Source organism: Callithrix jacchus, chromosome X (assembly GCF_049354715.1).
Source record: "Callithrix jacchus isolate 240 chromosome X, calJac240_pri, whole genome shotgun sequence".
NCBI lineage: Eukaryota > Metazoa > Chordata > Mammalia > Primates > Cebidae > Callithrix > Callithrix jacchus.
This window is the reverse complement of record NC_133524.1, coordinates 20468543-20496386: the sequence shown is the minus strand read 5'-3', so window position 1 is coordinate 20496386 and position 27844 is coordinate 20468543. Positions and strand designations below refer to the sequence as shown.

The following is a 27844-nucleotide window of genomic DNA, read 5'->3' as shown; positions in this document are numbered from 1 at the left end:
GGTTTGGCATTTTTGTTCTAATCATTTACCTTTGTGATTACACCTTTTAAAATGGCCTCACTCCTTTGTTTGCTTATTTCTCTCTCTCCCCCGCTCTCCGTGTGTGTGAGTGAGTGAAATTGCATCCATGTGATCAAAGTAGGATAATAATAGGCAACTGTGGAATTCTGTATCTACTTCGTGCTCCTCCTTCCTGGACAACTGGCAGTAACAGATAACACCTACCCACTGTGGCCAAGATCATAATCCATGATGGTCTCTTCAGGTCTTCCTTCCCCTTCTCTCTTTTCTGCTGATTGTAGAAAAGAGAAAGAGCTCTCTTTTTCTGTGGGCTCTGAATTGGTGCGTTTTTGTGATGGGAGTGTGGCTTTTTTTTGGAGATGGGGGTTGCCCAGGCTGGTCTGGAACTTCTGGGCCCAAGCTATCTGCCTGCCTCGGCCTTCAAGAGTGTTGAGATTACCGGCATGAGCCACCACACCCAGCCTGTGGTTTCTTTGTTGTAAAGGGTTTCCTGGGGAATTTTTATTCTTTGCATTTGTAAATGCTGAATTCACATTTAGTGTGGAATCTCTGTCAGTTGATTTTTTTTTTCTGTAACAGCTTTGTTGAGATCAAATTAACATACCACAATTTACCCATTTAAAGTGTACAATTCACTGTTTTTTAGTATATTCATAGAGTTGTGTAACCATCACCACAGTGTAATTTTAGAACATTTTCTTCACCCCAAAAAGAAACTCTGTGCCCATTAGCCATCATTTCCCATCCCACCACCCCTCCTTCCACCCAAGCAACCAGTAGCCTACTTTTTGTTTCTATAGAGTCGCTTATTCTGGACGTTGCACATTAAGGGAATCGTGTAATAGTGGTCTTTTGTGACTGGCTTCTTTCGCTTAGCATAATGTTTCCACGGTTTGTGTTATAGCATGTATTAGTACTTCATTCCCTTTTATGGTCAAATGATACATGTTTTATTCCATGACTATATTAATCCTACATTATGTTCATTCATCTCCATGCACATTTGGTTTGTTTCCACCTTTTGGCTATTATGAAAAATGTTCCTATGAATATTTGTATACAAGTTTTCATTTCTCCTGGTTATCTGTCTAGGAGTGGAATAGTTGGGTCATATAGTAACTCTGTGTTTTAACTTGTGTGAGAACTGCTAAACTTTTCCAAGTGGTACTCTGTTTTACATTTCTACCAGGAATGTACCAGGGTTCCGATATCTCTACGTCCTTGATTATTATCTTTTTGATTATGGCTGTCCTTATTGGTGTGAAGTGGTATCCATTATGGTTTTGATTTGCATTTCCCTAATGATTAGTGATGTTATGTGCTTATAGCTCATTTGTATATCTTTTTTGGAGAAATGTCTATTCATCTCCTTTGTTCTTTTGAAACTGTGGGTAATTGTTTATTATTGAGTTGTAAAAGTTCTTTATAGATTATGGATACAATCCCTTATCAGATTTGCAAAAAATTTTCTCCCATTCTTCGGATTCTCTTTTCACTTTCTTGATGGAATCCTTTACATTGTAAATGTTTTTTATTTTGATGATGCCCAATTTATCTATTTTTTCTTTTGTTACTTTGTTTTTTGTTTTGTTTTGATGTTTTTTGTAGCAGCAATTGGAAATAATGCTGCTTTGTTTTTGATTTCCTAACTTAGAAATCATTTCCTGATCCAAGATCATGCGGATTATTTCTATGTTTTCTTGTACGTTTTATAGATTTAGCTCTTGCGTTTAGGTTTTTGATCCATTTTGAGTTAATTTTTATATATGTCGTGAGGTAGGGTCAAACTTTAGCCTTTTGCTTGTGGATATCCAGTTGTCTCAGCACCCTGTGTTGATTCATTTAACCTCTTAATATCTGGTATATCTTTTTTTCCTCCCAGTATTCCTTAAACCCACCTATTGTGTACGTAGCAGTGGAACTGCTTCTACTATTTTCTCTTGCTTTCTCTTCTTCTCCCATTTTCTAGTTTCCTTTTTTAACTCTGTCAGAATGTGTAACAATTTTTTTTTTTTTTGAGGTGAAGTCTTACTCTGTCGCCCAGGCTGGAGTGCAGTGGTGCAATCTTCGCTCACTGCAACCTCCGCCTCCCGGGTTCAAATGATTCTCATGCCTCAGCCTCCTGAATAGCTGGGACTACAGGCGTGCATCACCCCACCTGGCTAATTTGTTGTATTTTCAGAGATATTGTGGATTTGTTTCCAGACCACCACAATAAAACGAATATTGTAATAAAGCAAGTCACACAATTTTTTTTTTTGTTTCCTGGTGCATATAAAAGTTATGTTTCTGCTTTGCTGTAGTTTGTTAAGTGTGCAATAGCATTATGTCTAAAACAATGTACATGCCTTAACTTAAAAATACATTATTGCTAAAAAAATGCTGATGGTCCTCTAAGCCTTCAGAGAGGCATCATTTTTCTGCTGATGAAGGGTCTTGCCTTAGTGTTAAGGGCTGATCACTGATCAGGGGTTGGTTGGTGAAGGCTGGGGTAGCTAGGGCAATTTTTTTTTTTTTGAGATGGAGTCTTGCTCTGTCACCCAGGCTGGAATACAGTGGTGCCATCTTGGCTTACTGCAACCTCCGCCTCCTGGAGGTTCAAGTGATTCTCCTACCTCAGCCTTCCAAGTAGCTGGGATTACAAGTGTACACTACCACGCCTAGCTAATTTTTCTATTTTTAGTAGAAATGGAGTTTCACCATGTTGGCCAGGCTGGTCTTGAACTCCTGGCCTCAAGTGATCCACCTGCCTCGGCCTCTCAGAGTGCTGGAATCACAGGCATAAGCCACCATGCCCAACCTGGGGCAGTTTCTTAAAATAAGACAGCAATAAAGTTTGTTGCATCAATTGACTCTTCCTTTTACAAAATATTTCTCTGGCTGGATGCTGTGGGTCACACCTGTAATCCCAGCACTTTGGGAGTTCAAGGCAGGAGTATCTCTTGAGGCTAGGAGATCTAGACCATCCTGGGCAACAGAGTGAAACCCCATCTCTGAAAAAAATGAAATACAAAAAAAATTAATAAGAGATTTCTCTGTAGCATAGATGCTGTTGGATAGCATTTTACTCACAGTAGGACTCTCAAAATTAAAGTAAACCTGTCAAACCCTGCCACTGCTTTATCAACTAAGCATACGTGATGTTCGAAATCCTTTTTTATCATTTCGACAATGTTCACAGCATCTTCACCAGGAGGAGGTTCCAATCAAGAAACTACTTTCTTTGCTCGTCCATATGAAGCAACTCTGCATACATCCAAGTTTGATCATGAGATTGCCACAATTCAGTCACATCTTCAGGCTCCACTTCCAATTCTAGCTCTCATGGTGTTTCTACCGCATCTGCATTGACTTCCTCCACTGAAGTCTTGAACTCCTCAAAATCATCCTTGAGAGTTGGAAACAACTTCTTCCAAACTCCTGTTAATATTGATATTTTGACCTCCTCCCATAAATCATAAATGTTCTTAATGGCATCTAGATTGGTGAATCCTTTCAAGAAGGCTTTCAATTGACTTTCCCCAGATCCATCAGAGGAGTCACTATCTATGGCAGCTATAGTCTTACAAAACATATTTCTTAAATAACAAGACTTGAAAGTCAAAATTACTCCTTGATCCATGGGCTACAGAATGAATGCTGTGTTAGCAGGCACAAAAACAGCATTAATCTCCTTGTATATCTCCGTCAGAGCTCTTGGGTGACCAGGCGCAATTGTCAGTGAACAGTAATAGTTTGAAAGGAATCCTTTATTTTTTCTTTCTGAGCAATAGGTCTCAGCAGAGGGCTTAAAGTCTTCAGTAAACCATGCTGTAAACAGATGTGCTGTCACTCAGGCTTTGTTGTCCCATTTATGGAGCACAGGCAGAGTAGATTTAGTATAATTCTTAAGGGCCCCAGGATTTGTAGAATGGTCAATGAGCATTGGCTTCATTTTAAAGTCACAGCTGCATTGGCCCTTAACAAGAGAGTCAGCCTGTCCTTTAAAGCTTTGAGGCCAGGCATTTACCTCTCTAATTGTGAACATCCTGTCTTCTTCCAGAAGGCTGTTTCATCTACACTGAAAACCTGGTGTTTAATGTAACCACCTTCATCAGTGATCTTCTGGGTAACTTGCTACAGCTTCTCTGTCAGCACTTGCTGCTTCACTTTGCCCTTTGAGGTTATGGCAGTGGCTTCTTTGCTTAAACCTCACAAACCAACCTCTACTAACTTCCAACTTTGCTTCTGCATCTTCCTTACCTCTCTCAGCCTTCACAGAATTGAATGGAGTTGAGTCTTGCTCTGGATTGGGCTTTGGCATAAGGGAACATTGTGGCTGGTTTGAGCCTCTATCCAGACCACTCAAACTTTCTCCGTATCAGCAATAAGGCTGTTTCACTTTCTTATTCATGAGTTCATTGAAGTAGCACTTTTAATATCTTTCAAGAACATTTTCTTTGCCTCCACATCTTGGCTGTTTGACCCAAGAGGCCTAGCTTTTGGCCTGTCCCAGCTTTGGATAAGCCTTCCTCACTAAGTTTAATCATTTCTAGCTTTTGATTTAACATGAGATATGTGACTCTTCCTTTCATTCAAACACTTAAGAGGCCATTGTATGATTATTAATAGACCTAATTTCAATATTATTGTGTCTCAGGGAGTAGGGAGGCCTGAGGAAAGGGAGAGAGGAGAAAGAATGACCCATCAGAACACACACTACTTTTATTGATTATATTCACTGTCTTATGTGGGCATGGTTCACAGTGCCCCCAATTACAATAGTAACATCAAAGATCACAGATCACCATAACAGATATAAATGGAAGAAGTTGGAAATATTTTTAGAATTATCAAAATGTAACATGACATAGAGATAAGACGTGAACACATGAGGTTGGACAAATGGCACTGATAGACTTGCTCAATGCAGGGTTGCCACAAACCTTCAATCTGTAAAACATGTAGTATCTGTGAAGTACAGTAAGGGAGAGCACAAGAAAAGGAGCTGTGCCTCTACAGATTTACTGTTTCCTTTTGCTTCATGGTTTTTTGGGGAGAAAATTTTCTCAGATAAGAAATTCTGTTTCCTTGGCTGGGTGCGGTGGCTCTTACCTGTAATCCCAGCACTTTGGGAGGCTGAGGCAGGTGAATCACCCGGGGCCAGGAGTTTGAGACCAGCCTGGCCAACATGGTGAAACCCTGTCTCTACTAAAAATATAAAAATCAGCCAGGCGTGGTGGCACATGCCTGTAATCCCAGCTACTTGGGAGACTGAGTCAGGAGAATCACTGGAACCCGGGAGGCAGAGGTTGCAGTGAGCCGAGATTGCTCCACTGCACTATAGCCTGGGTGATAGAGTGAGACTCTGTCTCAAAAAAAAAAGAAAATAAATTGTTTTCCCATTCTCTCATCAACACATGGGTGCTGTCAGACTTTTAGATTTTTGCAAATCTCATGAGTATGAAATAATATCTCATTATTTTAATTTCATTTCCTGGATTCTTAGTGGGGTCAAGTATCTTTTCATGTGTTTATTGGACATTTGTATTTCCTCTTTGTTGAAAACTGGAAGGATGGAGCTGCCATTTACTGAGATGGGACAGACTGTAAGAGGAGAAAATTTTGGAGGGAGATAAGGAGTTTGTTAATGGACATGTTTACAGAATCCAGTGGGCTGTTGGATATGCAAGACTGGGGTGCATGGGATGGGTGTGAGCTGGAGATATAAATTTGGGGTTATTAGTTTATAGAGCATATTTAAATGCATGAGAGTGAATGAGAATATAGACACAATCCAAAGACCAAAGTCACTATTTAGAGGAAGACTGGCTTCACTCTTAAGGGTCAGGGTGATGAAGGGGAAGACATTGGCAAAAGAGACAGAAGGAATTGTTATAGAGGTAGGAGGAAAACCAAGAAAGTATAGTATTCTGGAATCTAAGTGAAGAAAATGTTTCCAGGAGAGTGTGTTCAATGCTCCTGGCAGCCAGATGTGGTGGTTCATGCCTGTAATCCCTACACTTTGAAAGGCTGAGGCAGGAGGATCACTTGAGCCTAAGAGTTTGAGACCAGCCTAGCAATATATTGAGACCCATCTCTACAAAAAGTTTTTTTAAATTAGCTGGGCATGCACCTGTAGTCCTAGCTATTTAGGAGACTGAGGCAGGAGGATTGATTGCGCCCAGGAGGTCAAGGCTATAGTGAGCTGTGATTGGGGCGCTGCAGGATCACGCCTGGATGACAGAGCAAGACCCTGTTTCAAAAAAATAAATTAAAAATAATAGTTAAAAAGAAGGCTCCCACTAGGAGGACAAAGGAGGAGGAGAATTGACCATTGGATTTAGTAACATAGATTTCATTAGTGACCTTGGCTAGAGCAGTTCAGTGCAGCAGTGGGTGGAAAGCCAGGCTTCTGTGAGGTCAAGCAAGGATGAGATAAGAATTGGAGATTATGACCGAGGTATACAGGTAGCCCTCTGGGAGACTTTGGTTGTGAAAGGAGAGATAGGGTGGTAGCCCCAGGGGATGTGATTCCAGAGAGATGGGAGAAATATGTAAGTTTGTATGGTGATGGGAATGATCTCATGGAGAGGGGAAAGCACTGTTGTAGAAGAAAGAGAATTGCTGGAACTGAGTGCAACTGGGTAAGGGGGTGTGTCCAGTGCTGTCCTGGGGGTTGGCCTCTTTTAGCCCCAGTGTCCTTTTCAGCATCCTCCTGGGATTCAGTGACCCTGCTGTCCAGTTGTCTCCTTTCTATGTTTAGGGTCAGACAGGTTTGTTCACTGCTCCTGGCCCTTCACGGTTTACTCTGAGGTAGCAATATAAACTTACTTGTTTTCTGTTACTGACATCTTCTCCATAGCCACAAGCTCTACTGATGTTTCCATCTTTTCTCTCCATCTCTCCTAAAGCCCTGATCCCTTTAACTTTGCTAGTCACATGTAACTTAGTTTAATTCAGGGATCAGCAAACTTTTTCTGTAAAGAACCATATAGTAGTCTGGGTGTGGTGGCTCACACCTGTAATCCCAGCACTTTGGGAAGCTGAGATGGGCAGATCATTTGAGGCCAGAAGGTCAAGACCAGCCTGGCCAACATGGCGAAACCCTGTCTCTACTAAAAATACAAAAATTAGCCAGGCGTGTTGGCACATGCCTGTAGTCCCAGCTACTTGGGAGGCTGAGGCATGAGAATCACTTGAACCCAGAAGGCGGAGGTGCAATGAGCCAAGATCGCAGTACTGCAGCCTGGGTGACAGAGTGAGACTCCATCTCAAAAAAAAAAAAATAAATATATGGTAAATATTTTAGGCTTTGTGGACCACATACAGTCTCTGTCACATCTTCTTCTTCTTCTTCTTTTTAACAACCTTTAAAATGTAAAAACCGGCCGGGCGCTGTGGGTCAAGCCTGTAATCCTAGCACTTTGGGAGGCCGAGGCAGGTGGATCATGAGGTCAAGAGATCAACACCATCCTGGTCAGCATGGTGAAACCCCGTCTCTACTAAAAATACAAAAAATTAGCTGGTCATGGTGGTGCGTGCCCGTAGTCCCAGCTGCTCGGGAGGCTGAGGCAGGAGAATTGCCTGAACCCAGGAGGAAGAGGTTGCGGTGAGCCGAGATCGCACCATTGCACTCCAGCCTGGGTAACAAAAGCGAAACTCCGTCTCAAAAAAAAAAAAGTAAAAACCATTCTTAACTCAGACTCTATGTTTAAATTAAATCCCCCTCTCTTATCTATTAGGTACCTGAACTAAGACTTCTCATTACCAGCTGATGTCCACTAAACAATTGCAAACAAAGTTACCTTTAAAAAACAACTTTACAATTTACTGATTTAAAGTGTGCATTTCACTGGTTTTTAGTATGCTTGCAGAATTATGCAACCATCTCCATAATATCTGATCTAATTTTAGAATATTTTCATCACCCCAAAGCTAATGCTTTTACAGCTTTGAGGTATAATTTATATGCAATAAAATTCACCATCTTTGAATAAATCATTTGATTTTTTTTTTTTTTTTTTTTTTGAGACAGAGTCTCGCTCTGTCACCCAGGCTGGAGTGAGTGCATGGCGCAATCTTGGCTCACTGCAACCTCCGCCTCCCAAGTTCAAGTGATTCTCCTGCCTCAGCCTCCCGAGTAGCTGGACTACAGGCGCGTGCCACCATGCCTGGCTAATTTTTCGTATTTTTAGTAGAGACAGGGTTTCACCGTGTTAGCCAGGATGGTCTCCCTCTCTTGCCCTCATGATCCGCCCACCTCGGCCTCCCAAAGTGCTGTGATTACAGGCGTGAGCCACCACACCTGGCCAGTTTGAATTTTAATAAAGCTAATTTTGACATTGGGCAAAGGAAAATACTCCTAGCATACTTCTTTTATCACATGCAATAAATCTCACTTGTAAATATTTTCTCCCAAGTGATCTCCACTTTTCCCTTAAAACAAGTGCTTCTATAGCCCTTGGACCAGCAGCATCCACATCACCTGGGAACCTGCTAGAGTGAGGCCTACCCCAGAGATAGGGCCCAGCAATCTGTATTTTAACCAGCCCTCCAGGCAATTCTAATGTACACTGAAGTTTGCGAACTACTCCAATATATATTCCTGCATGGAATTGCTGGGCTGGGGGATATGGGCATGTACAACTTTATTGGGTATTTCCAAACTACAGGTGACACTTGAGCAACACAGATTTGAACTGTGTGTTGGCCAGTTGCAATGGCTCATGCAGGTAATCCCAGCACCTTGGGAGGCCAAGGTGGGTGGATCACGAGGCCAAGAGATCGAGACCATCCTGACTAACATGGTGAAACCCCGTCTCTACTAAAAATATAAAAAATTAGCTGGGCCTGGTGGTGTGCACCTGTAGTCCCAGATGCTTGGGAGGCTGAGGCAGGAGAATCACTTGAACCCGGGAGGCAGAGGTTGCAGTGAACCGAGATAGTACCACTGCACTCCAGCCTGGCGACAGAACGAGACTCCATCTTGAAAAAAAAAAATTTGAGTGAGATTGAACTGTGTTGGTCCACTTATACGTGGAGTTTTTTCCAGTGAAACATGTATAGAAAATACAGCATTTGAGATATGCGAAAGCTGCCTATACAGAGAGCCTTGGATATGCATGGATTTTGGCATATGTGGGGGTTCTGAAACCAATCCCCTGAGTATACCAAGGGACAACGGTATTTTCAAACTGGTTATACCATACCATGTGTAGTTCACCTAGCAATAACTGAGAGTTCCTATTGTCACACCTCTTTGCCAACACTTTGAAATACCCAACTTAAAAAACATTGGCCTATCTGATGGGTGATCATAGCCCTTTGACATATCAAATGACTATGATCTTAATTTGTATTTTCTCAATTGCTAATTGAGTTGAACATCTCATACGTTCATAGGTCATTTGAGTTTTGTGTTCTGTGATAATGGAGTCTTTTGCCTATTGAAATAAATACAATTATGTAAATTATAATGTGTTGAAATAATCGCAAAATAAACCCAGAATTCCCAAGGAGAAAGAAACCCCGAGGGGTGGGGGGAAGAAAGTCCAGGAAAGAGTCCCAGGGGATGTGATTGTTACACAGTCGGGAAAGAACAGGGGTTTGTCAAGCCAACTGAGGGAAGGCCATCCATGTGCTGGACCAGCACGGCCTGATCAGGGAAAGCGAGTAGTGTGGTGTGGGGGACTAGTAGGGTGTGTGGAGGAAAAGACATACGTAAGGCTGGGAGAAAGGTAGGAAGCAACTAGATGTGTGTATCTCACATTTGTTTAATCTTTTTTGTTGAGCATTTGGGTTATTTTGTTCGGCTTTTTTTCTTTCCTATTATAAATAAAACTGATATGAACATCTTAGTATACACAGCTGATTTATTTTCTTTTGAATTATTTTTTAAAACACCTTTAAACGGAAATGACTAAAGGAAAGGAGGCATGATTAGTTTCATAGTTTCTTACATGTTTCAAGATTACTGTCCATTAGTCATTAGGGAAATGCAAATCAAATCCACAGTGAGATACCACTTCATACCCACTAGAATGGCCATAGTCAAAAATATAATTGCAAGTGTTGGTGAGGATGTAGAAAAATTGGAACTCTCATACACTGCTGGTGGGAATGTAAAATGGTACAGCTACTTTGGAAAGTTTGGCATATCCTCAAAAAGTTAACCATAGAGTTACCAAGTGACCCGGTAATTCCACTCCTAGGTATCTACCCAAGGAAATGAAAACATGTCCACACAAAAACTTGTACACAAATGTTCACAAGAGCATTATTTATAATAGCTGAAAGGTAGAAACAACCCAAACGTGCTTGGAGAGATGAATGGATGAACAAAATGTGATGTACCCATACAATGAATATGAATTATTTGTTTTAGCAAAAAACCAGAAGCAAACTAAATGTTCAATTACAGTTTTTGTATATTTGTCTGGTGGAAAGTTAGGCAGGAGTTGAGTATTAGAAATTGTAACTCTGACCGAGTATGGTAGCTCATGCCTGTAATCCCAGCACTTTGGGAGGCCAAGGTGGGAGGGGTGCTTGAGCTCAGGAGATCCAGACCAACATGGGCAACATGGCAAAACCCTGTGTCTACCAAAAATACAAAACTTAGTCATGCGTGCTTTTGTATGCTGTGGTCCAGCTACTTGGGGGCCACAGCATACACAAGCACACCTAAGTTTTGTATTGCTGGAGCCTGGAAAGTCGAGGCTGCAGTGAACTGTGATCGCACCACTGCACTCCAGCCTGGGGCAAAGAGCAAAACCCTGTCTCAAAAAAAAAAAAACAAAAAAACAATTAAATTTTAAAAAAGAAATGGTAATTCTTAGGATACACATATCTAAAAAGCAGAGTATACCATCACGTATTCTTAAACATTTTAACTGTGATTATATGAAGTGTTTCGGTACATGTCGAAAGACAAGAAAGTAGTGGTGCTTGTATTCAGGTAGAGGAATTCTGGGTAATTTTTCCTCTTTTTGGAATACAGCAGTTGCTATGTGCCAGACACCAATAAGCTCTTTTTATGATTTAATTTAGATGTCATTAAACTACAGTGAATTTGGATTGCCGGGCCTATTTTCATAGGACCCTTAATCTAAATCGTGTTTGTATTTTTAGTTTTAATTACTTTTGATAATACAGTGCCTTTAACTAGTATATTCAAGATATCATTTCAACATGTGATTAATATTAGAAATACATTAATGAAATATTTTATGGTTTTTATATGAAATCTTTGAAATCTGATGTGGATTTTATACTTATGACAGATCTCAATGTTGTCGCATTTTAACATTTTTAAATAGTTGCTTTAAAAAAAAGAAGAAACAGGTGTGACAGAGACTTTTTATGGCCTGCAAAGCCTAAAATAGTTACTGTTTGGCACTTTGCAGGCAGAGTTTACTGATCCCTGATTTAATTCCTTTTATCCTGACAATATTCCAATAATAAGGGGTGCTATTATTATTATTTCCATGTTATAGATGAGGAAACTGAGGCACAAAGGGTTTAAATAAATTGTCAGCATTTGCTGTGATTTAGAGCAAATAGCAGGCTCTTTCTACAAACTTGCTAATCCTGTATTTCTTTGCAGTGTAAAAAGTGGATAGTGGCTCACGTGTCAAAGGATGGTGCGGTCACGATCTAGATCCCCCAGGTGGAAACACAGGTGAGCAGTTCTTAGAGTAAGCTTGCATTTGGGATGTGCTGTGACTTTCAATTTCACCAGTACTAGTAAACTCTTAATAAGCTTATGGGACCTGATTATTCACATTAGGTACTTTATCATGGTAGAGGTTGTATTTCTAGATTCTAGTAGTTGGCAGCTTTGTTTAATCATAGCAGGTAGCTAGAGTTAATCCATAATGAAAAGCAATGCAGTGGGCACAGCAAGAGAGAGTGAGAAACATCTTTGAGAGTGTTACATTTTTTTAATTAGTGAGTAGTTTAGAACTCCTCAGTAGGTATTTCATTTTATTTTTTCACAATTAATATGTTTGAAGAAATTTCAAGTTAGAAAATAGGGAGTTTCCTCTTTCTTCTTCATGGCAGACTAATAAAGTTTGAATAGTTCGATTATATATATTTCTCCTCTTTCTTGCTTGGTAGTATCAAAAGTATGTATCATTAGGTTGGAACAATTTAACCAATCTTTATTGTACAACTGCTACAGGCAGGTTCTTGGTCTATAAAGGCAAATACGCCATCTTCTGTGGCCTCAGCAAGCATGTTGTTGGGCTGGGAGATTGATACCATGGCCAGCTATGATACAGTGGGGAAAGCGCTGTGTTACTTATTGGGACAAAAGATTCTGGATTTCTAGAGAGGAAATAATTCTGTTTTTGTGGAGGGAAAAGGGGGTACTAAGAAAGTCTTCAAAGAAGAGATGAAAACAATTTTAACTGGGCATTTCAGGATGGGTAGAGCTTCTAAAGGCAGAAAGAGTGAAGAGAAGTATTCTAGTTAAAGGGGAGAGCAAGAGCAAAGGCGCCAAGCTGTCAATGTGACTAGCATGTTCTAGGACTTAAAAAAGACCACCATTTCACACAAAAAAGGCAGACAAATATTTTTCATGTTAGATAACTTGCCCATTGTGCTTACGTGTTTTGGTTATGCAGGGACTAGTCGATCATTTTGTCAACAGTTTTCATTTTGTAATTCATTCAGGAGCAACTTGGAATAGTAAGGAACTTGAGAAGGAAAAGGGAATGTAAAGAAGTGAATGATTTTAACAGGTTGTCAAGAGGCCATTTCTTAATAACACAGAAGACCCTGGTGAGGAGCACAAGAGACCCTGCCAAGCTCTGTGCCTGGTTTCCAGGTTCCTTCTCAAGTTTCTTTGTTAAGAACTTTAAAGGATCTGATGTTTTACCCTAATTGCAAGCTAACACATTATTAGTCTGCCACAGGACACTCTTGGGTCAGAGACAATGGCCTTTATTACTCAGAGTACAGCAAACAGCTTGAGCTTCATGTTCCTGTCATTCTCCTCACCCTCTGGGTCCCCTGAGGGCTGGCACTGCAGAGCCACTGGCTGGGTGGACACTGAGGAAGCGAGGTTTCCATACAGGCAGTGGAGTTACAGGACAACTGAGGAGCATGAGTCCCTTATCAGGGGCTGCAGATAAACCGATGCAGCCTTTGCTTTGGAGGAAACATTTATCTTACTATCCTGGACAGCAAACACATCAGCCCTTTGTCCCCAAGGGAGACCTTATCTCTACCTTCCAACCTTGTTTTGCCTTAGAACAAAGGCCGTCAATGCCTCTGCTCACAAGGCATGCAGAACTCAAGAGACTGTGGAGAATTATCTCCCAACAGACTCCTTGAGTCTTTTTTGTTCCTTTAGGAGAACCAAAAACAATAGCAACTATTCTAGCAACCATCTTCAGAAGGGAGGGACTCTATACAATAAAACATTAATGATGCAAAATATGGTATCAAACCAATATTGAATGTGAAGTAAGAATTAAAAGTCAGATATTGGGAATTTTGTCCAGATGGAAGACCTCTGCCTCTGGCTGCCAGCTTTTCTCCTTAGCTGTGAAAGAGATGAAATCTTCCAGAAAGTCCTCAGAGGCTCCAGTTGCTTCCTCCTGTGATGAGCTGTAGCTAGCTGGTTGGCAGAGTTTCTGCTTCAGCTAAATAAACACTTGCTAGTGTGTCTAGCTTGGTGACTCCATAGGGCAGTATTGCCAAGTTCAGTATCTAAGTCCAGTAGGTACATGAGGAAGGTAGATCTGCCTCCTTTCTTGTAGGGAGGTCACAAATTTTCCATCGAAAAGAAAGGCACTCACTCATGGTTGTACCAACTCCATGGCAGCTTCTGAGAGAGCCAAAATAGAAGCTGCAAGGATTGCTTCCTCATTGATTAGAAGACATCAAACCCTCAGGGAGGAGATGGAGAAATTGGGCAGGTCAGATGCGGGGAAAGGTCCCCAGGTGCAAAATGGAACTTTATTGTGTCCCAGATACTGGCACACCTCTCTTTAAGCCTAGGCAACCCAGACTGTTTTCCCTGGATACAAAAGCGTTTCTTCTTATTGGAAACACAAGCCTCAATGTTGGCAATGCTGAGAGGTATGGAGAAGGTAGTTCCAGAAAGGATGCGCTGTCCCTGGAGAGCATTATAGCTGCTTTAAAGTATAACTTCACCAAAGTTACAAGCTCTGTTCGAACAGCACGTCTTTCCATTGATATGCAAGAGAACAGATCTGGGAAAGAAAAGCAACTTACCTACGTTAGAGGTATTTATGGAGGAACTGAGCATCAGATTCAAGTCTTAAGACCCTCTCGTTCCCCTTTCTCCCCCGGTTAAGTACATATGTTTTCCTCCTTCATACAGCTTTAGTAGAGAAAGTAGACAATCAATTGGAGAAACTCTGGGCCTGGCTTGGATCTGAGTTTGAGTTGTAGCATCATTAAATCTTCGACTCCAATTTATTTTCAGAGGTAATGTTCGGTTTGCTGGAGACCCTCCTATACATTGATTGTGTGAATCTTGCCTTCCTGCTTGTTTCTTACCTGGCCTTTGAACCAGATGTAAGCTTTTGCTGACTGGCCCTTTGAAGTCACTGCATCTTCTTTTGCCAGAACTTTGCTGTCAGCAGTCTTCCAAAATTGATTCTGCTGTGTACCTAAGCTGGCCCTCCTCCAATGGGACAGGTGTGCTCAGCTCATTTGGATAAGCACATGAAATACCTTAGTTCAGATGGAAAGAGTATGCTTGCTGATTGGCAAGTACCATAATCAGACCCCCAGATGTACAATTTAGAATGAAGATGTAGCAAACTGATGAATTTAGTTTGAGTGGAAGAAGCTGAGGGATTCTAGGAAAAGCAAATGTTTTCTGTAGGTCATATTGAGACATGATTATCTTTAAGTGGATTACACTTTTCTGTGTTTGTTTACATAGGTCTTTATCACCAGTACCTAGAAATGCTGAACACTACAAGCAAAGATATTCTCACGGGCATTATGGCTGTGAATATAGGAAGGATCCAAAAAGACCCATCGCTTGGAGAATGGACAGTGAGAAACATGGACAGAGTAAACCAAGGATTCCCTCTCGTGGAAATATATATTACCAGTCTTATGAACATAGATCACCTTCCCCTAACATAAGAAACTCTTTAGAAAATGTTTATATGTATAAGCCTCACCGAGGATATTCACCTGGAAGAGGAGACAGTAACAGGAGATCTCAGTATATGCCCAAATACTCAGAGGGTATACCCTACAAAGAGCATGAGAGGAATTCTTATCCCCAGAAAGTGCAAGGAGGGTATAGTCCTGATGACCACAGAATTAGAGGAAGTGGAAAAGGAGGGAAACCACCTCAGAGGTCAATAGCAGATTCTTTTAGATTTGAAGGAAAGTGGCATGAAGATGAGTTGAGGCACCAGAGGATACAAGAAGAAAAGTACTCCCAGTCAACTAGAAGAGGCTCTGAAGACTTTGAGACGAGGAGCTCGTTTCAGAAGAGGTACAGGAAAATGTTAAACCTGGGTAATTTGGTATAAAGCCTGAAGTGAAAAAGTCTGTTTACTTTATGGTTGAAGATAACCACCTTGAAAAGCTGTTGTCTAAAAAGACAAAAAGCATTGTAATTTAGTTACGGTGTACTGGTGAAGTATTTCTTTTTAGAGTAAATCATGTTGATGGCTAGAATACTTTTAAAAGATGGTATTTTTCTCTTTAACTGCCTTGTACCTCTAAAATTGGCTTAAGGTAGTATAGATTAACTTGCCACTGCGTTCTGCATTTAAAGCCATGCTACCCAACATTCTACACATATAAATTCTCCCTTTCTTCTCTGTATTGCAAGTGTAAACTGCTTTATGTCAACACAGGTATCCTGAGGATCGTGATTTCAGAAAATATGGACACACATCAAAAAGACCTAAAGACGTGGAGAGGTATGAAAGCAGAGAGCCTGCCAGGACCCCAAAGTGGAAGCCCGAGCATTCCCTCCCACCTTACCAAGAGGAGACAGACCAGTGGAACCTTGCACCCCAAATTTACCGACATGCTGAGAGGGAACACCCAGAGACCAGTTCAGCAACCAAAGTATCCTATGACTATCGTCACAAACGTCCTAAGCTCTCAGATGGGGACCAGGACTTTTCTGATGGGAGAACTCAGAAGTACTGTAAGGAAGAAGATAGAAAATACAGTTTTCAAAAAGGCCCTATAAATAGAGAGTTAGATTGTTTTAATACGGGAAGAGGGAGAGAGACTCAAGACGGACAAGGCAAAGAACCTTTTAAACCATGTAAGAAAGACAGCATTGCCTGTACTTATTCAAGTAAAAATGATGTTGATTTGAGGTCTAATAATGACAAACGGAAGGAAAAAATAAAGAAAGAAGGGGATTGCAGAAAAGAGAGTAATTGTTCCAGTAACCAACTTGATAAAAGTCAAAAACTTTCTGATGTGAAACCCTCGCCTATCAATCCTAGGAAGAAATCACTTACAGTTAAAGTAGGTGTGAAGAAAACAGTAGATACATCCAGGTATTATCTTTATTTTTTCTTTATAATATTTAAGAATGTTTCTACAGTCTTTATTTGCAGCTTCAAAAATGGAATTAGTAGTGTATTTAGAATCCATCAAATGTGAGGGATTGCCTAGAATTTTCCCCAAAAAAGCCCTGTAGTTAGGCTGTTTCCTGTGATTAGTTACATGGGAGCGATTTCATGTCTCCTTCTTTCCACATCTTATTTCCAGATGCTTCTTTGATGCGGGGCATTCTATGGAGTTGTTCTTCATGAATTCACGTGTTTTTATGCTGCCAGGTTTTCCTTATCCAAGGATTGGCTGGGTAGAGTTCAAGAAAACCTAGTTCCTGCTCAGTTTCTCAGAGCTTGTGTTCCCTGTTGCCTGAAATTCAGAGAATTTTTGAGCTGAAAGGGACCTAATTTTATACAGGAGGAAAGCAAGGCCCTGAGAGATGAAGTGACTTGTCTGAGTCAGAGTGGCTTAGGCTCAAATCCACGTGTTCCCTTATGACTCAAGGAGGCAGGTGACTTAATGTGGTTTTTGCTGCCATCTCGAAATGACTGGGGCTCAACCAACCAGATTCTTTCAGGTAGAGGAAATAAGACCATAATCTGGGAAGATGCCTATTTTTAAGACATTTACTTTAGCCCTTAATGATTCTTTAAAAAATAAACTATTGTTGTTGTAGCTTATATTCTCTAAAAGCAGGCTCACGTGCCTTGTTCTGTGATGAAGATTACTTCCATTTATGGATTCTGAGAATAACAAGACACTGCAATTGGCCTAAAACTAAAAAAACTGTTATGACATTAATACATTACCAGTGTGTGAATCAAAAAGGGTTTGGCCATGTTGATTTGGTGCATTTATATTCACGCATGACTCATTAGTATTTGAACCAAAAATGAGAGAAAACAAAATCCAAATGGTAAAATGGAGAGGGAGGTAAACCCACAAGTCCTTTTTTTGTAAAACAACATATTTTTTCTTCCTTTTTCTTTTATTTTCTTTTGAGATAGGGTCTTGCTCTGTTGCTCAGGCTGGAGTGCAGTGGCATGATTACAGTTCACTGTAACTCAAACTCCTGGGCTCAGGTGATCCTCCTGCCTTTCCTGTATTAGCTTCCTGAGTAGCTAGGACTATAGGCACATGCCACCATGCCCAGCTAATTTTTTCTTTTTTTGTAAAGATGGAATCTTGCGAAGTTGCCCAGGCTGGTCTCAAACTTCTGGCCTCAAACAATCCTCTCGCCTCGGCCTCCCACTGGCATTACCAGCCTGAGCCACTGTGCCTGGCCCCTGTTCCTTTTCTTAAATTTAGACATGGCAATACCCCAAATCCTATTTCTTTTACATTCATTGCACTTGCAGAACATATTTTTAAATATATGTATGTGTATAATGTGTATATGTGCTCAGAAAGCATTTATAAGTGTGATTATATTACAGAAAGTTCAAGAAATAAAGGGGGAATCACCCATGATTTCTACTAGTATACAACAATCTTATTTGCATTTTAGTCTAGTTATTTTTCTGTGTATATTTATATATGACTGCTGTGGTATCATGTTAATAATTTTGTATTTTTTTCATATGTCTTAAATAATTTTGTGCTATTATGTTTCCTGCTAGTTCTTCACCTTAAAAGCACAAAAGCTTCTGTGAGTACCAAGTTTAAGAATGTTACCTTAAGGGCTGGGCACAATAGCTCATGCCTGTAATCCCAGCACTGTGGGAGGCTGAGGTGGGAGGATCACTTGAGCTCAGGAATTCGAGGGTGCAGTGAGCCATCACTGAGACACTGTACCCTAGCCTGGGCAACAGAGTGAGACTCTGTCTCAAAAAAAAAAAGTCAGGGGGAGCTTGGATTCTATCCTGATGGCTATGAGATATACATATATAACGAATAACATACACACTTTTCTTTCTTTCTTTTTTTCTTTTCGAGACAGGGTCACGCTCTGTCACCCAGGCTAAAGTGCAATGGCGTGATCATGGCTTATTGCAGCCTTGAACTCCTGGGCTTAAGTGATCCTCTTGCATCAGCCTCCTGAGTAGTTGGGACTATAGGACTATAGGACTGTAGACTATAGGACACCACACCAGCTAATAAAAATTATTTTGTAGAGCTAGAAATCTTGCTGTATTGCCCAGGCTGGTCTCAAACTCATGGCCTCATGCAATCCTCCCTCCTTGGACTCCCAAAGCACTGGGATTACAGGCATGAGCCACCGCACCCAGCCTTAAGTTTTTTTCTATCCAACATTATATTTTGAAAATGTTCAACCATACAGAAAAGCTGAAAGAATTCTACAGTGAACACCTGCATACTCACCACCTGAAGTCTACAATTAAGTTTGCTTTCATAATTCCATATCTATCTATTCATCTATCATTCCACCTTATTTTTTAGATATATTTCAAAGTAAGTTGCAAATGTCAGTACACACCCCTTTAGATACCTTAGTATTTAATTTTTGTTTACAGTTTCTTTTTCTTTTGAAGTAAAATTATATACAATCAAATGCATAAAAAATTTTAGCTTTTTTTTTTGAGACAGAGTTTTGCTCTTGTAGTCCAGGCTGGAGTGCAGTGGCACCATCTCAGCTCACCGCAACCTCTGCTTCCCAGGTTCAAGCAATTCTCTTGCCTCAGCCTCCTGAGTAGCTGGGACTACAGGCATGTGCCACCACACCCGACTAATTTTGTATTTTTAGTGGAGACGGGGTTTCTCCATGTTGATCAGGCTGGTCTGAAACTCCCAACCTCAGGTGATCCACCCTCCTTGGCCTCCCAAAGTGCTGGGATTACAGGCATGAGCTACCATGCCCAGCCAAAATTTTTAACTTTTTAATAAAAGTAATGATGTGGCCAGTGCAATGGCTCATGCCTGTAATCCCAGCACTTTGAGAGGCCAGGGCAGGCTGATTACTTGAGCTCAGGAGTTTAAGACAGCTTGGGAAACATGGTGAAACCCCATCTCTACAAAAAATACAAAAATTAGATGGGCGTGGTGACACGTGCCTGCAGTCCCAGCTACTTGGGAGGCTGGGGTGGGAGGATTGTGTGAGCCCAGGAGGTCGAGACTGCAGTGAGCCATGTTTGTGCCACTGCACTCCAGCCTGGGTGACAAAGTGAGACCCTGTCTCAAAAATTAAAACTAAAAAAAAAAAGTAATGATACCCTCATATTTAATAATGAAGTGTTTATAGTTAAAAGAGAATTTAAAATTGTAACACTTTTAAACAATGCTAGAAATATCAATTTTGAAGAGTTTTATTTTAATAGACCTCATTAGAGATACTGAACAGTTAATTTTATAATTTGATATAAGAAATGGAAGCTTGATCTTTATCATGTGTCACAAAAGTGACCTTAAAATGGAGGCTGCTGCATCTTTTATTTTGAATTTATAAACTATGATTTTGTGAAATTGCATAATCTGTCCCTGGCATCTGGCAACATACCAGGGCCATTTGAATACCTGCCCAGGGCCTGCAGGATGGCTTGTATAATAGCCGCCACTGCAAATCCTCTCCGTTCAAAGACCTGAAAAATAAATAACTGAGCAAATACATGTATCTTTTCAGTGTGATAAAGCGTCACAGTCAACAACAAAATCTTCATTGGTGAATGGGTTATGGATGAATTTTGTGGTTTGGATTTAATTATATGTGGACTGATCCATAAAACAAAGATCATGCCTTCGGTAGAATTATGTTTAAATTAGATTGTTTTTCTAGACAAAATTAAAATAATCATAGAGTGCAGAGAGAAGTTTATTTATTGGTTAACGTCTAGAGAGTTTATCTGCTTTTTTTGGAAAGGCTAAGATGGCTAATTTTGTGCATTTGGTTACTCTCTTGGCTTTGGTTGAGAATTGATATTTGTTCTTCCAGTTATCAGTATGGTTGAAAACACAAGGTTATCACTCAGTGATTTTTTTTTTTTAGATTCTAGTTTGTATCTAAAACAGCAGTAGGTAAACACTTGCTTGAATGTTCGTTGCATAGTTAATACTTCTGCCAAGAAAGACTGAATTCTAATGACCCACTCTGTCAGAAACTTCATTACCAGAAATTACATGTGAGTCATAATTATATATTTCAGAATGTAAGTTAGGAATTCACAGTATGAAAATTTCTACCAAGGTTGTTACATATGCAGAACATGAACTGTTGTATATATGCATCTGTAAGTTTTGGGACAGACGAATGTGGGTGTTAATGTTGGGCTGAGTGGTTGAGGGATTGACCCTTGGCCAAGGCAGGAAGAAAGAGGAGGAGGGAGGAGTTGGTACTATTATCTGGAGCAGAATAAGCTGCTGCTGATGGATCAGATGCTTATTTGATCTCCTGGGAAGCTGATACGAGACACCTGGGATGTGAGGAAAGTTGTCCCTCAGCGTTCATGGCTATCAGAGTTGATGGTGGACTGAGTACATTGGCCACATTTGCATCTAATCCCACTGAAGACATACAGAGGGGTCTCTCTACCCCTATCAACTCTTTCCCCACTTTGAAAGGGGGTGAGGGTGATGGGCCCCAGAGAACATTGTAACTCTGACACTCTAAGGAAACGGGAGTCACACAGGCAGGGAACAATGTGAAAAGCCGTAACTGAGGTTGAAGGAAGAGAACCTCATCACGTAAGTTTACTTATGATGGACACTGTTCCACTGGAGGCAAAATAAGCTGCAGGTGGGGATATTTTTATACCCAAACCTGCCACCTTGCTGTAATATAGCATAAAAAACTAATATCCTCCCCTACTTTAATTTCTTACATGCATTTCAAGATCAAAAATTAATTGAAAGAAGGTTCCCTTTCATTCCTATTTTTGACTCTAGCTTCTCTTGGTGTTTCTTAGGGGGGCCTTGTACAGGGATTCTGTTGGCAGTTGGAGTGAATAGGTTTTTGTCCTTCTATGGACCACTGATCAGCTTTGTGACATTGGGAAGGTCACTTGGCTATACCCTTTTGGGCCCAAATTAACCTGCAGGTCTTCCTGGCTCTATGAATCTGCTTGGATTAGTCATATGTTGGTAACCATTGAAGCTGAGTTGACAGACACATGGAGGTTCATCATGTTCATCTCTGAACTTTAGTATATATTTGAGATTTTATATTAAAAATATGAAATTTAAATTGGTCTAAGTTCAGCAAAAAACAAAAAATAAGCCAAGGAAGTTAAAAAAAAAAAAAACAAAATTAAATTGGCCTCAATTAAAGTCTGACTAGGTGTGATGGTTCACACCTGTAATCCTAGCACTTTGATAGGCCGAGGCAGGCAGATCCCTCAAGCTCAGGAGTTTTAGACTAGCCTGGGCAACATAGTGAAACTCCATTTCTACAAAAAATATGAACATTAGCCAGGTATAATGACACACACTTATAGACCCAACTAATCAGGAAGCCAAAGTGGGAGGTTGGCTTGAGGAGGCAGAGGTTGCAGTGAGCCAAGATGGTGCCACTGTACTGCAGCCTAGGTGACAGAGCCAGACCCTGTCTCAAAAATAAAATAAAAATTAAAGTTTATTTTCTCTCTCTCTCTCTGTAGCTCTCTCTCTCTCTCTCTCTCTCTCTCTCTCTCTAGCTCTATCTCGCTGTCTCTCTCTAGCTCACTCACTCTCGTGCTTGCGCGCTCTCTCACTCTCGCTCTCTCTCCCCGCCCCCCAAGAGTCTCTGTCACCCAGGCTGGAGTGCAGTGGTGTGATCACAGCTCACTGCAGCCTCTATCTCCTGGGCTCTAGCAATTCTCCTACCTCAGCCTCTCGAGTAGCTTGTACTACAGGCATGCACCATCATGTCTGGCTGATTTTTTTATTTTTATTTTTAGTCGAGATGAGGTCTTGCTATGTTACCCAGGCTGATCTCAAACTCCTGAGCTCAAGCAGTCCTCCTGCCTCAGCCTCTCAAGTAGCTGTGATTACAGGTGTGAGCCACCGCACCTGATCTTATCATCTCTTTAGCTGAAATACTCATTTCAAATTGACCAAGTCATTTTTGATTCATTATTTATGCATTCAGTGGGTATTTTTTGAGGACCTGCCCTGGGTGAGACAGTCTGTTAGGGTGCCCTGGGACTATAGAGCTGCATAGGATTAGGTTTCTTCTCCTATTAGGTTATGGTTATGGGAGTGCATGTGTGACTCAGCAGAAGATGGGTGGTACCAAGCTGGGAGATTGAAAAGAGGTATCATGTAGGAGTTGACATGTGAGATAGGCTCCAAAGGCTGGTATTTCAGACACATGAAGATGTGGCAAAAGGAATTTATATTTACAGGTTAACAATGGCAGAAAAACATACACAGGAACTTTGACCTGTGTGGTTCCGAGCAGCCAGTGAAAGGAAGAGAGGGAAAGGAGACTGAAAGGTAAGAATGCTGTGACTGCCAGCCTGATTTGACATTATCAGCTGATAGGAGAGGCCCAGCCAGAGTTCTGGCTGCCAGAGGATTGCTGTCTATGAGGTAGACTGAATGTGTGTTGGGGCTGGTAAGGCCCACTAGAGGACTTTTGTGCAAAAAGCAATGAGATGCAGAATTAGGGGAGGTGTTAATCTCCCTGAACCTTTTCCTTCAACTCCACAGTTTCTAAATTTGTTCTTAGAAAGACAGGAACAAATTATACACAGTCATGCATTTCTCAGTGATGGGGATATATTCTGAGAAATGTCTTGTTAGGCAGTTTTGCCGCTGTCTAAATATCACAGAGTGTATTTACACAAACCTAGATGATATAACCTACTACATACTTAGGCTATATGGTAGAGCCTGTTGCTCCTAGGCTACAAAACTGCACAGCATGTGACTGTACTGAATACTGTAGGCAATTGTAACATATCAGTAACTGTTTGGGTATCTAAACATAGCTAAACATAGAAAAGGTACACTAAAAATATAGTACCACCATCGTTTTAAGTGGTCATTAATGGAAATGTCATTATGCTGCGTGTGACAGTAATTGGGAAGGTGCTTTGTATGAACTGTAGGATGCTGTGTGAAATGTTACTTATTACTTGGAAGAAGACAGGAAGGAAAACTTTATATGTGTCACATGGATTTTTATAAGCTTCCGGAGGGCAGGAGAATCTGTTGTTTTTGGTTGCTGTTGGGTATTTTGTTGCTGTTTTGCCATGCAGTTCGTTTCTTTGATGAGTCCTAAGTGTGTACAATAGGAAATTAAGGTCTAATGTAGCTTTTTATGTTTTCTTGGTTATTACCCACAACACTCTGGGAGAACATCAGTGGAAATATCCTTAAACAGAAAAATAAATGGGGAAATTGTGGTTGAGGGAACAAAGGATCTTGGAAGAAATAGTATTAGAATAGAGGTTTTTGGCTGTATTTTAATTTTTGAAATTGTCTAAAATGCATCTCAAATGAGAACATTTGATCTTTTTAGCTTAGCTACTTGTTTTGGAGTATTTCCTGAAATTATTAACCTGTTAATCAATCCATGCCATAGGAAATAGTAAAAAGTAAAATGTGAGCCAAAAGATTGCATTTATAAATATAAATATTTAGAACATTTTGCATTCTCAAGTCTAAAGAGGGTTTTTCTTGTACCAAAAGTATCATAATTGTTTTTAAAAGACTAAAATTTGGAGCTAATACTATGTTAATGTATATTTTCTAGAAAATGATAATTTTAATTTTTTATTAAAAATCTTGTAGAGGAACTCTAGGATAAATTTTAATGGATAACAAGTTTAAACACTAAGATTTAAGGAATTAAATATATAATAGCTTCAAAGTATGTAACTGCTATGGATTGAGCATGGAGTTGGGGACAAGAGTTATAGCAGTAATTTATAAGAAATTATAAGTAAATGTTAATAATTACCCACTGAAAAACTGAACTTCTGGCTATTTCCTCTTGGGAGAAACTGAGGCTGCCAGAAAAAACCTTATCAACCGATTTCCTCTTGTGGATGGAACATCTGTATAGTTCTATTTAAATATACTATTTTCCTCCTGTAAAATGTTTTTAAAGGCTATTTTTTTTTTTGTGGTATGGCACGGGATTTTTGAAACATTAAACCCCCTTAAGCAGAGAGCATTTGTAATTCTTTGTTAGTGGAGGTTGTTACAGGGTGTTCTAACATTTACCAGCAAATGTCTCTTAGCTAGTTATCACATGCACAGTGGGAAGCTTAGAGCAAATTAGGAGGAAAGAAGGGAAATGGGCCTTCTTCCTAATGAAAGTCCTTCTAATGGATCCAGGAAACCACAGCAGTGCTGTCAGCCTGCTGCATGATCACTTTTCTGTGTTTCTGCCTTGGCAGGGAGTTGTCCCTGGCAATGCTGGTCTGAGAGCAGGGAGCACAGAAAGTCAGATGGAAGCCTTTCCTCTGATAAGTTATAAATAGACACTCGAAGCCATTTTATTAGAGGAGCTCAAATTTTTAGTTAAAAAATATCTGTCAGCCCCTCATAACCCTGCAGCAGTTTGGATATATGGCTGTTACATGACTTAATTAAGTACATATGTGCATGCATGTACCCACACCCCCAGACATATCTGTCTGTTTGCTTTTTGCTATATGATGAGCCATTTATTCCAGTGATGCTCTGTTATTTAAAACATACTTCAGGGCTCTCTGTTGGATTTCTCTTCTGAGCCTGTAATGTAGTCATTAGGAACCCCAGCAGTTGCAAATGTCAATTCTTTGGACAATGAACTTGATTTTTGAGAAGAGCCAAAAGCAATTTAGTGTTAAGTACAGAGGAACAAGATAGGTAGAAACTGATTAGTGCCATTCTTTGTCCAAATTGAGATATAAATATAAAATAACGAGAAAATTTCTCCATTGATGCATAAAGTGCCTCCAGACAAAGAATTTCAGAGTAGTTTTAAGCAAGTGCAGCATTCTTGGAATAAAGTATTGTTTTCCATTATGACACTTGAAGGAGGTGTTCGTTTGAACGTTCAATCTCTGGGATGTGAAACCAAGACCATTGTCTCAGTGTCGTGGCACCTTCCCCATAGGGCTGTTGTAAAGATGAAATGAGATAATGTTGGTAAGCTCTAAGCCTACATGTTTGGCATGTGGTAAGCCCTCAATAGTTATTAGCTCTATGTTATAATCATTAGTTTGTAAAAGTACTTAGAGGTCAAGAGAGCTCTTAACAAAAGTTATAAGATTCAGAAAGCATGAAAGTGGTAAGATAGACGGGGTTATATAATAAAGGGTAGTATTTCTTTAAGGGTGCCTTGAGGGTGAACACTGTAACTGGTGCTAATGATCATAACTTTGCCTAACCACTATGACTATTTTCTGAGAATTTAGTCAGACTTTATAATTAAGGTAATTTCTTTACAGAATTTTATTTCAAAATATGATTCTAAGCTTCTTATTACTGATACAAAGATATAAGGATTTTTATAAAGTTAGAGAGGTTCTTATGTTTGCTATCAGCTTTTAAAGTGTCGTAGTATTTCAAGATAAAATGATTTTGCAGGACTAAATGTTTTGTCCATTTGGACGTTGAAAATAATCTAATCATAGTGTCTTTAATACCTTGTATTCTTGAAGTAAAAATTGTTTCACTTAGAATTTGAAGGATTTTATTATTAAAGTGGCAAATATCTAATGACCTCTGATTTGAAAAAACTCAGAGCCATGTATCTGTAGTTATTTTCTCCTATTTGTTACTGTACCTGTTTTATGGCATAGAATTTAGTGCCTTAATTATAAGAAAAAAATAAACCTCTTTTTAGTTTTGTAGCTATCTTAATTTTTGATAAATTCTTTTCTCCACAAATAGTTTCAAATTTAGTTAAACATTTGCAAATTATTCTAGGGTTGCTTCTAGCTATTCCACAGAGAGACAGATGTCACATGATTTGGTTGCTGTTGGCAGGAAAAGTGAGAACTTTCATCCAGTGTTTGAACATCTTGACTCAACTCAGAATACTGAAAACAAACCTACAGGAGAATTTGCTCAGGAAATCATAACAATAATCCATCAAGTTAAAGGTTGGTATATTTTGCACATACATTAGGGATAACACAAAAGTAATATACTAACTTTTCACGAGATACAGGTAAACACCTGCAGTGTAGCTTAATAGTAATTAAGATTTCATTGTAAGTTCTACTGTGAATTAGGAAATCTTTTGGAGAAAATATCAGGCATTCATTTGAGCCTAGTTGTTCTTTATATGTAATTCCAATAACCTTGCGCTTCAAGTGTTAGTAGATTGGAAATGGCAAGTTAGAAAGGGAGAGGTCCCGCTGCAAAAGATAAGGCATACTGAGAGCAGTTAAGAGCAATAACTGGTAACCTAACAGGGAGGAAAAAGCAACAAAAAACTAGGAAACTCAAGATATCAGGAAGCCTAGGTCATGTTATGATTCCAAAAGCCCCCTGAGGGCGCTACTGGGACTTTGTCTCTTAAAGATGATGCTGAGTGATCAATGAAAGATTCTAGTTTGCTTTGGCATTCTTTATGACAGGGAGTTGCCTAATAAATACTTTTAATGATTTGCATTAAATTGTTTTGTTTTTGCTTCTGGCGAGTTTCCACTAATTGGAAAATTCAGTGATAGAGAACAACTTTCCCCAGTGATGCTGCACAAATAAGGCAATTGTGGGTATTATAAGCTGGAGGCCTTCAAGAATTTTAAAAATTTTATTTTGTACTTCCTGCTAGACAACTGCATTAATCTTTATTACCTTTATGAAATATATTTTGAAAACTAAATATATTTTATATATTTTCACAGACGCAGATGATTTTTTTTTCTCAAACTGAGGCATGTATTTACTTTAAACCACATAGTTTGTCTGAAAACAGTTCATCCTCTCTGCTCCAGTCCCTCTCACCCAAAAGAATTGTGATTCTTGGCAGAAATAGAGCTGATATTGCAGAAAAATCCAGGAGATTGTCCCAGAACAAACAGTAAATTAAGGAAGAGGATTGGTTAAGTAGCATTTTGATGGGCCAAGTGTATTCTTTTTCTCTGTATCCTTTAAAAGTATGTAGCATAGCTGATTTCTAAATGTTTTCATGAACTTTAATGTGAATTAAAGTGGCATTAGAAGGCCTTCTGTGATATGCAAACATAACATTTAGTATTTGTTTAAAATTGTTTTGATGTTTCAGGCTTGTTTTTGAGTTACTTTTTATTTTTGTTCAACTGTGAAGCTCTATGCCATCTTTACTTTCCAGATATAGTAAGGTCTTACCTTGGAGAAGAAAGGTCCTTGCTTTGAGAGACCCATTGTCTTTTTCCCCTGGACAAATAAGCAGGCATGTTAGATAGAAAGAAAATTGTTTGATTTATAAATCATGTGTTTTTACTCTTGTTTAGGCTTGGGAAAG

At 39.8% G+C, this 27844-nt stretch overlaps 1 protein-coding gene across 26 annotated transcripts in view; it reads left to right on the top strand.

Moving 5' to 3' along the window:
• The window catches only part of BCLAF3 (BCLAF1 and THRAP3 family member 3), a 78086-nt gene that overhangs the window by 8963 nt on the left and 41279 nt on the right, over positions 1–27844 (top strand). For 18 of the 26 annotated variants that reach the window (XM_054251519.2, XM_035287855.3, XM_035287850.3 and 15 more), the window contains exons 2-5: positions 11606–11680; positions 14927–15496; positions 15864–16526; positions 26320–26495. In XM_054251519.2, the coding sequence (XP_054107494.1) occupies positions 11640–11680; positions 14927–15496; positions 15864–16526; positions 26320–26495 (1450 nt within the window). In that variant the 5' untranslated portion in view covers positions 11606–11639. The remainder of the gene's footprint in view (positions 1–11605; positions 11681–14926; positions 15497–15863; positions 16527–26319; positions 26496–27844) is intronic. The other 8 variants (XM_078364246.1, XM_078364247.1, XM_035287852.3 and 5 more) reach the window with 1 other exon arrangement.